The sequence below is a fragment of the Macaca fascicularis genome, chromosome 13, assembly GCF_037993035.2.
Source record: "Macaca fascicularis isolate 582-1 chromosome 13, T2T-MFA8v1.1".
NCBI classification, from domain to species: domain Eukaryota; kingdom Metazoa; phylum Chordata; class Mammalia; order Primates; family Cercopithecidae; genus Macaca; species Macaca fascicularis.
This window is the reverse complement of record NC_088387.1, coordinates 20621264-20632046: the sequence shown is the minus strand read 5'-3', so window position 1 is coordinate 20632046 and position 10783 is coordinate 20621264. Positions and strand designations below refer to the sequence as shown.

Below are 10783 nucleotides of genomic sequence, written 5' to 3'. Positions count from 1 at the left end.
TCTCCTTGATTCTCTGTCAGTAACCTTTTGTACATTTGCACATACTCATTATAACTCTTTATTTTACCATAATATCAAACAGTGACGAGTGGGAAAAACACTGCAAGAAATATAAACTTGACCCAGATTCTACTATCAATAGTTGACTTTCTACTTCCATATTCCTTCTCTAAGTTGGTATCCTAGGTACTATTAATGCACACAAAACGAACTACCCCCGAACTTAATAACGCATGAAAACTGCAATCATCTGCCTATCATCTCTATGGTTCTGGATTTTGCCTGGGCTCCCAAGGCTCCTGCCAGGCTTTCCTAAGGATACAGTCAGTGAGTGGTTAGGGTAGGCGTCACCTCAAAGGTGGATGACATTAGACATAAGGTTCTCAGCTGGGGTTGCCAATTCATGTGGATGCTTGGTTTACTTGAAACTTCCAGAGGAGGAGCAGGCAGAAGTTATGCAGCGTTGATGACCTCTTATAGACTCAGAAGACAAACAGCATTTCTTCTACACAGTCGCATGCCTACCAAAATTCAACAGAAGGAAGCATAAGGCAGTAGGTTCAATGGGAGGAGAGTCAAGATCACACTGTTAGAAAAAAATGTAGGATAGGAGATCTTGTCACAGCCATGTTGGAGAATGCAACAGGCATCAGTCCACCCTGTGACCAAAGCAATTCACATTCCTCCCACATGCTAAACACTCTAATTCTCACCTCAGCATGTCCAAGTATTATTCCATGATAGTGTTACTGCATCTTCAAAACGATATCCTAGGGGAGTGATATCAGCGAGATGACTGACTAGGAGACACCAGCCTTTGCCTGCCTACCCAAAAAAAATACAAACACAAAAACAAAGGCAAGACCAACAATTGTACAGCTATCCAAGAAGGCAAATAGCCCTTGGAGTGTTCAAGAGCCCAATTAAGAGTGTGCAGAAACACAATTAGAAAAAACGCCCAGAATAACCATACAGAAAGCGTTGCTGGAAGATGGCATGCCTGAGAGTCCTGAGACCTCTAAGATGAAAGAAGCAGGAGGCAATTGTTATCAGCCAGGAGGCAGGGCCACTGCAGTCCCCATGGTCTGCTCTGTAAAGGACCCTGCAGCCTTTGCAGCTGATGACCTAAGTAAACCCCCAGGCAGCCCCGACCCCTACAACATTCCCAGAGGAGGCCCATTAGGGTTCATTGTTGAGGATTATAGCAGCCTGCGCCACAGAGGACACTGCTGCTTTTGGCATTAAGGTAACCTGCAGCTATAATCACACCACCCCAGAGAGGACGATGCTGTGAAACCCTCCTCCCACACCCTCTCAAGAAGCATCCCCTGCTGTGCCGCCTAGGATGGGGCTTCAATGCCCTAAACCCAGGCTCCAGGGCCTCATCCAGTGCTGGCAACTCAGACACTGAGCCACCTCCATGTGGACCAGCCCAGGCCCAGGCCCAGGGTTGCTGTCACTCCAAATGCACTGTCACTCCAAGTGCACCAGCACTCCAGAGCCTGGTCCTGTGGCCGCTGTGGAAATTGCCTAAGACATAAAACAAATAGAAAATATCCAGCCACACAGTAGAGTGAAACACAGAGAAAAACCACACAGAAAGGATCACTGGGAGATGGTATACCTGAGAGTGCTGAGAAACAATGGCAAATACATCAAGAGTAATAAAAGACATTGGTCTGTAGGATCAAGAAAAAACACACACACACACACAGAAAAAATAATGAAACTTATTCAGGGTAAACGCCATGCGTTACCCTAAATAGTAGTGTAACCGTTCAGGATAAACTACAACTGTACATATTATAGTTAAAACGATGAATGAGACAAAGAGAAAAATCTCAATTGTATCAAGAAAAAACTGGCTCATTATACCAGAAACACAATAATGAAATAACTGGCTAACTGTTCAGAGACTGATAGAGGCTAGAAGACAGTGGGATTACATATTTAAATGCTAGGTGGGGGGTACTCAACAAATGGTTCAATAACCTGTTAAAACACGCTTCAAAAATAAAGGTAAAGTAAAAACATTTCTTTATTAGAAAATGAAGAGAAATGATTACTTGCAGAGATGTGCTCTATAAGACATTCAAGAGGAAATTCTTCAAAATCACAGGAAATCACAGCAGATAGTAGCTTGAATGCATAGGGAGAAAAGAATACTTCAAAAATAATAAAGAAACAAGAAAGAAGCAAGAAGCAGTCAAACAAAAGTGTTTACTTCAATTTATATGAGATTGTAGCACAGGGAAAACCAAATTATTATAATGAATATCTGAATACCAGTTACCTTGATTGGGATGGGGGAGCAATTGTTGCCTGGGAAGGTGCACAATGGGTGAGTCTGGAGAATTTGAAATATTCTAGAGATTCATCCAGATGGAGAACATACCTAAAACTTAGTTGCATATTTAACATTTCCATCCTTTGTGAGTGTTTTATATCAATTAAAAAATTTAAGAAGCCAATCCTTTACTCTTAATTCAATGTGAATAAAAAAATAAGAATCATCATATATTTACAGAATCTTAACCTTACTAAGGAGAAGTGAGAAATGCACCTGGGAAATTCTAAGAAACAAGAAATCTAAGAGAGAAGACAAAGGGAAAAGGGAATTTATCTTACTCATGCGGCATAGATTTTATCTCTATTGGTCTCTCTAAACAGAGACAATATTTAAGTCATTTTGCCCTCAAGAGAGGCTCCCACCATCCCCTTGGCTCTTTCCACCCCACTGCACCCACAGGGGATTTGCATATTATCCCCTGGGAGGACCTTCCCTTGTGAGTCTGAGATAAAAGCTCAGCTCTTACCTTGCCTTGACTGATCAGGACTCCTCAGGTCACCTTCTCACAATGAGGCTCCCTGCTCAGCTCCTGGGACTGCTGATGCTCTGGGTCCCTGGTAAGGACAGCAGGAAGATGAGGGAGGAGAATGGGGTGGGAGGGTGAGCTCTGGGGGCCCCACTGCCTCCCATGTGTGTTCCATCCACATGTTAGATGTGTAGGTCTTCTTCTCCAGCATGAAACATATGATGTACGGATCTCTGAGAGTGAGGAAGTCTTTAGAAGAAGGAAGGATATATGCCCTGAAGAAACTCAAGTCTTAGAAAGAGGGTGATGGTATAGGAGACCTCTTTGTGTCTGTTGAGTTCTTTTTGAAATTGGATATTCTTGAAATTGCAAAGAAATTATACAGGCTGGAATAATAAATCGAAAATTATGAACGTGATGCATAATATTTTTATGTAACTTTACCCTCTTCAGTCACCATTCCAGGAACTAGTGGGGACATTCTGTTGACCCAGACTCCACTGTCCCTGCCCGTCACACCTGGAGAGCCAGCCTCCATCTCCTGCAGGTCTAGTCAGAGCCTCCTGCATAGTAATAGAAACACCTATTTGGATTGGTACCTGCAGAAGCCAGGCCAGTCTCCACAGCTCTTGATCTATGAGGTTTCCAAGCGGGCCTCTGGAGTCCCAGAGAGGTTCAGTGGCAGTGGGTCAGACACTGATTTCACACTGAAAATCAACCTGGTGGAGGCTGAGGATGTTGGGGTTTATTACTGCATGCAGACTACACAATGACCCCCCCACAGTGCTACATCCTGGAACAGAAACCTCTCTGCTGGGGTTGCCCAGCTGCCCACATGTGCTGCTTGTCTGGGGAGCAGCTGAGCAGGGTCTCTGAGTCTGCAAAAGGGGAAGCTGTTGGAGAACTCAGGTTCGCTGTTGAGGACTCTGGGCCATGAATCCTCAGCTGCACCTCAAGCACTACCTGTTTATTTACTTCTTTATGTTTTCAAGACAGGGTCTCACTCTGTTACCCAGCATGAAGTGCAGCGGTGTGATCATGGCTCACTGCAACCTTGAAATCCCAAGCTCAAGTGATTCTCCCACCTCAGCCTACAGAGTAGCTGGAAACACAGGGTGCATGCCACCAAGCCTGATTAATTTTTGTAAATTTTTTTTTTTTGTAGACATGGGGTTTCACCATGTTGCCCAGGTTGCTCTTGAAATCCTGGGCTCAAGTCATCCACCCAAGTCGGCCTCCCAAAGTGCTGGGATTAGAGGCATGAGCCATCGCACCAGATTCTCGCTCTTGTTGATGTTCCTGTCACCTGACACAGCCTTGACTGTCATAAGTAGCAGGAGTATGAGCAGGTTCTAGGGCCCTGTGAGTTAAAAATCAGGACGAAAAGGAAAGGAGGATGGAAGCTCATCTTCATCCTCCCTCCTTGCTTACAGTTGTTTATTAAATTTATTCAGCAAAACAGCCAGACAATTGATCATTTCTGGCAAAACACATTGAATACATCTTAAAGTTTAACAGTTTGATATAGATAGATATAGACATAGATATAGATATAGATATAGATAGATTTTTTTTGAGACAGAGTCTCTGTTGCCCAGGCTGGAGGGCAGTGGAGCAATGATCGCAGCTCACTGCAACCTCTGCCTCCCAGTTTCAAGCGATTCTCCTGCCTCATCTTTCAAGTAGCTGGGATTACAGGCTCTCACCAACACGCCCAGCTCATTTTTATATTATTAGTAGAGATAGGGTTTCACCATGTTGGCCAGGCTGGTCTCAAACTCCTGACCTCTAGTGATCCACTGGGCTTAGCCTACCAAAGTGCTGGCATTATGGGAATGAGCCAGCACACCTAGCCATATTTTTAAGAAAATATTTGGTTATATTTAAAATTGTCATTTTCCTAATATTTTTTTGTAACTTCCGCTTATTCTGCTTAGCACTCATTGCCCACTCCCTAAGACAGTAGAGACAGCATTCTCCACTAGTTCTCCTCAGAGGGAGTTGACTGCGGACAATCGGTAACATCTTGGTAGTGAGTGTCCAATAGATTTTGTAATTTCATAGCAGATACAAGATACTAATACTGAAACTTTTTCTTTGTATTACAATTGCCTCTCACTGACAGAAAAAGGGAGTTCTTGAAATTCCAAAAGTTGGTTTTAGAAATAAAAAGCAAATCTTGGAAGATGTAGTATACTAAAGATGTAGTATTTTCCATGGATCACTGGGAAAATAAAGGATGTCGTAAACTTTTTTATTCCGCAAAGTTCAGAATTCAAGATTGGACAGACTGCAGGAAGGGGGACATGAGGGGATACAGGAGAGGTCAGCTATTGTTCAGTTAAACTGCTCTTGGTTTATGGTGGGTGGGGATGTGGATGGTGGTGGGCATGGCAGTTGATGTGGACCCACAAAGGGGTCAAATATGTTTCTTGTGAAGAATCACAGTGTTAAAGGCACTGCTGCCTGGCTTCCCGGGTGGAGCCTGTGCCACCAGGAGTCCCAAAGGAAAGTAATGTTGTGAGTAGGGCTTTAGTTCTGTAATCACCAAAGGTTTAGTGAAGTTCCTGTGCAAGGAGACCTGAGGTCATGTCACTCAGTCTGAGTCAAATCACGACAGCCAAGCAGAGCTTCTGAAACTCATTCTGCCCCTAGAGGAGGTTTAGCAGAGACCACTGGTTGGGTCTGGAGATGTCACAAGCACTGACATGCTGAGGCGAAGGCCAAGCACAGTCTACACCAGCAGGGGGCACAGTGGGGATCCAGAACCATGTCCGTGATTCAGACATGTATTCAGAGTGTTCTGTGCAAGTCTGATGATTTGGAAGAACATGCTGAGTCTGTGGGAGTTTCATGTTCTTCTAGCCCATCTCCTCCAGCTGCCTGATGACTCAGAACTCAGCAAATGCCCCATGGAGGATACAGGCCATGTAAAGAGGCTTCCCTGTGCAACCCCTGAGGGTCAACCCAATTCATTTTTCCCAGGAGACCTCCTCTGCCTGTGCCAAGACAGAGCTTGTGTCCACATGCAAACTTGGCAGATTTGGCAGGAGGACAAACTGTCAGGAGAGCATCAGCTCAGCCAGAAGGGGCCCTATTCACTTTGGAATTTCAGGTCACTTCGTTCTCATTTCTTCCACCGTTCTCTGATGTTATTAATACAAAATGTTGTATTGTTTTCTCTCCAGGTTCTTGCAGCGGTTCTCTTAGCCTTTCGACCCCACATTGTTGTCCCAGAATAAGAAGATTCCTTTTGAAACTTACTAGTCATTTAGAAATGGCAATTTGGGTTCTAAATTATCACAAAAAGCAATAAAAGGTTTTAAAACAAGTGAATGTATAATTTTTACACGATGTGGTCATAACCTGAAAATAAACGTGACTCCCATATTCTAATGGTAGTGGGATGGAAAAAGTATGCTTTGCATGGTTTCACTCAAAATAATTCCTCAAAAATATTTGTGAAGATATTTAAACCAAGCTTTCCTCTGGAATCTTACCTAGAATTTCATTTATTTGTATTCTTGGGCAATTAAAAAAGAATTTCTGTCAAATTACCCAAGATTACACAGCACTGCAAGCCAGTATTTCAATTGTTCCTGGTTTTTTTGTTTGTTCATTTGTTTGTTTTGTTTTTGCTTTTGTTTTTTTTCGAAACGTGACTGTCCTTGTGATAGTGTTTGGAGCTGACACCATTATTCAGGAGCTGTTCAATTAAGTATTAAGTACATCACTAACAAATGAAGAAACATGAGATTGTTTCCCTTTGTAATGATCAGTTGTGGGGCAGACTCACATCCCTGAGCTGTGCACATCTTTACATGAAACCATGAGAATGTCAGTTTCAGGTACAGGTTATTCTGAGACATAAAACTGTAGATGCAGTCCTTGCTCTTCTCACGTAGACAATTTCCTTCTCAACTGCAGACTCATGGCAGGTGGATACACCACATCCAGGCTGGAGGAGACTCACGTCTCACTCAGAGTTGGCAAGCACCTGGAAGCCCAGATAGGACCTGATCCCACATGACCAGGGAGACTGTGTGAGAAGTTTTCCTAAGCACCACTCAGAAAAACATCATGCAATGTTATTTCTTATTTGTCTGTATCATTAACCTAGGAAATTCTTCCCTATGAGAGCCTGCTGGTTAATCTTGTACATGTGAGATGATCATGATGGGATACATCCCAGATTGAAAGGTTGGTCACTAGGAATTTTATATTCACTGCCTGAGGCATAACATTCTTGCGCCCTTTCCTCTTACTTACACTGGGCTCTTGGCTCTAAATGTAGAGACCCACATCATTCTCCCTGTGAGGCCTTTGGACAGAGCACTGTCATGGGGCTCACTCACCAGGTGCCAGGGAAGGGGAGATTCTAACCCTTGCATTGAACAATGTTGACCAGTTGTCCTGGAAACAGCAGACACCAGGCAACACTTGAACTCGCTCAGGAGCACTTTTCATTTGCAGGCCCTCTGCCCTTCAGTGCTTGTGGGAATGGGGCTGTTTTCTTCTCTAGATTGACTGGAGGGAGCCATGCAGGATAACATTTACCCCCCCAGAGATGCATCCTAGAAACACATTTCCACATTGTCAGGGTGTTTGTGCTTTCTCAGTGTGGCATGCTCTGCACAATGTGTCCCTGCCTAAGGTCCCAACTTGCACAGTCAGAGCCTTCTTCCCTTGACCACAGGCGAACTTGACTTGAACTATGTTTGTTTTGCTCCAACGAACATTTTATGTCACGTTGTTCACTGAAGAGACATTCCCCCTGCCCCATCAACCTTTTTCACATCACTGCACCCACCAGGGGATTTGCATATTGTCCCCTAAAAAGGTCCCTCCATTGTGAGTGTGAGATAAAAGCTCAGCACTAACCTTGCCTTGACTGATCACGACTCCTCAGGTCACCTTCTCACAATGAGGCTCCCTGCTCAGCTCCTGGGACTGCTAATGCTCTGGCTCCCTGGTAAGGACAGCATTAAAATGAGGTGGGAAAATGGGGTGGGAAGGTGAGTTCTGGGGCTCCACACCTTCATATATTTATTTCAAGAATCTGTTAGAGGCACATGGTCTATGCTCCAGGAAAAAGAATTCATATTTTTGTGTCAGGAATAAGCATGCATCACCTCCCAGGAACAATGACCAGTGCTCTGGTTAAGATCTTGAAAATAAAGAGTTCCCTGCTGGCTAGTAAATAATGGGTTCATTTTAGAAAGTTTACTTTTTATGATATAAATCCAAACTTGAAAATATATGTAACTGTAAATCAATATCTTAAGGGAAATCAGGAACCTTGGTCAAAATGTGTCTATATATCCTTGTGCTTCTCTGTTATTTCAGGATCCAGTGGGGACATTGTGATGACCCAGACTCCACTCTCCCTGCCCGTCACCCTTGGAGAGCCGGCCTCCATCTCCTGCAGGTCTAGTCAGAGCCTCTTGGATAGTGAGGATGGAAACACCTATTTGGAATGGTACCTGCAGAAGCCAGGCCAGTCTCCACAGCTCTTGATTTATGAGGTTTCCAACCGGGCCTCTGGAGTCCCAGACAGGTTCAGTGGCAGTGGGTCAGACACTGATTTCACACTGAAAATCAGCAGAGTGGAGGCTGAGGATGTTGGGGTTTATTACTGCATGCAAGCTCTAGAGTTTCCTCCCACAGTGGTACAGCCCCGAACAGAAACCTCCCTGCTGGGGTGTCCCAGCTGCTCACATGTGCTGCTTGTCTGGGGAACAGTTCAGCAGGGTCTCTGGGACTGCAGAACAAGAGGCTGTTGGAGAATTCAGGGCAGAGTTTGCTGCTGAGAACTCTGCCTGGGACAACAGGTGCATGCCAACAAGCATGGCTAATTTTTCTATTTTTTTTGTAGAGTCGGTGCTTCACCATGTTGCCCAGCCTGTTCCCAGACTCATGGGCTCAAGCCACCCACCTGGCTTGGCCTCCCCACGTGCTGGGAGTCCAGTGTTAGCCATTGTGCCAGGTCAGTGCCCTGTTTATGTTCCTGTCTCCTGCCACAGCCCTGACTCTCATAAGCGACTGGAGAATGAGGAGGTTCTAGGGCCCTGTGAGTAAAAAATTGGGAGGAAAGGGCAAGGAGAATGGAAGTTCATCTGAATCCTCCTTCCTTGCCTGCATTTGTTTAAATTTATTGAGCAAAACAGCCAGACAATTGATCATCTCTGGCAAAACATGTCGAATACATCTTAGGGTTTAACAGTTTGGGGTACATTTTAAAGAAAATATTTGGTTATATGTAACATTGGCATTTCCCACTTTCTAAATTCCTGCTTCTTCTATTGACCATTCTTCTCCACTCCATGAGACAGTAGAGACAGGATTCTCCACGAGTTCTCCTCAGGGGGAATTGGCTGAGGACAATCAGTAACATCAAGGTTGTGAGTGTTAAATATATTTTGTCATTTCATAGCAGACACAAGTTCCCAATACTAAAATCCTTTGATTACAATTACCTCTTGCTGATAGAAAAAGGGATTTAATAACATTTCAAAAGTTGTTTTTAAAAACAAAATGCATATGCTGGAAGACACAGTATACTAAAAATGTCGTATTTTCCATGGATCACTGAGAAAATACAGGATGATGTAAACTGTTTTATTTTCCAAAGTTCAGAATTTGAGATTGGGCAGACTGCAGGAATGGGAACATCAAAAGAACATAGGAGAGGTCAGCTACTGTTCAATTAAACTGCCCTTGATTATGGTGGATGGGATGTGGATGGTGGTGGATATGGTAGTTGATGATGTGGATCCAAAAAGAGGCCAAATATGTTACTTGTGAAGAACCACAGAGTTGAAGGCACTGCTGCCTGGCTTCCTGGGTGAAGCCTGTGCCACTGGGAGTCTCACAGGAAAGTAATGTAGTGAGTAGGGCTTTACTTCTATAATCACCAAAGGTTTAATGAAGTCCTTGTACAAGGAGACCTGAGGTCATGTCACTCAGTCCGAGTCAAATCACAGCAGCCAAGCAGAGCTTCTGAAACTTATTCTATCCTTCGAGGAGGTCTAGCAGAGACCACTGGTTGGGTCTGGGAGATGTCAGAAGCACTGATATGCTAAGCAGAAGGCCAGGCAGGATGTAATCCAGCAGGTTTTGATAAATGACAATTTTTATATTACGTTGCCATAAAAATCAATAAAAGATTTTGAAATAAGTAAATGTATTATTTTTACACAATGTGGTCATTACCTAAAAATAAATCTGATTTCTATATTCTAACAGTAATGGTATAGAAAAATGTATGATTTGCATAGAGTCACTTAAAATAATGCTCCAAAAATATTTATGAATTTTTCATGAGCATGTCAGTTACCTGTCATGAGGTGATATGATTAAAGTAATGTTTGTATCAAAAGGACAAAATATCTTTTTTTCTGGTTAAGAAATGAATCACATCAGAAATTATTGTCTATTCTAAGATGATGGATCCCATTGTGAATGAATTTAAAATTGTATTTCCAAGCAGAAATGTCAAAAAAAAGGAAATCATGGAATACAGCAAGGAATTTGTCACACATACAAAGAATGACAAGTCTTTACTTTTCCATTCATGAGTGAGAACACACATCCAACCCAAAATCTATCGATTTCACTCCCACAATCACCAGTGTGGAGACTAAAGGTAGTGCAATTAAAATTATATTCCTAACCAAAAAAAAGTTCAAAAACAAAGAAAGGATGCTTTATAGAAAATATTTTGCAAAACAAAGAATGACATGTCTGTAGAAGGTATTCACAAGTGGGGACTCACATCTAACCAAAATTCAAGGGATTTCACCATCACAAACACTACTTTGGAACCTGGAGATGTTGCACATCCTCCTGTGAGCAGGACGCTCATTGGGACCCTGCACAGTGTGACGGCCCCAAACACAAAGCTCTCAAGGAAGCTCAGCCTCTCCGTGTGGAAGGAGAGGTTGTGGTGCCAGGGAATGTGTCCACAG

The 10783-nt window shown here is 43.3% G+C and overlaps 1 gene segment (V, D, J or C); it reads left to right on the top strand.

The window, feature by feature from the left end:
• The first annotated feature begins 7677 nt into the window (after positions 1 to 7677).
• LOC135966780 (immunoglobulin kappa variable 2-40-like) lies at positions 7678 to 10548 on the top strand. The segment is given in 2 exon segments: positions 7678 to 7788; positions 8163 to 10548. Coding segments are annotated over 2 exon segments (513 nt in total).
• Positions 10549 to 10783: the final 235 nt, after the last annotated feature.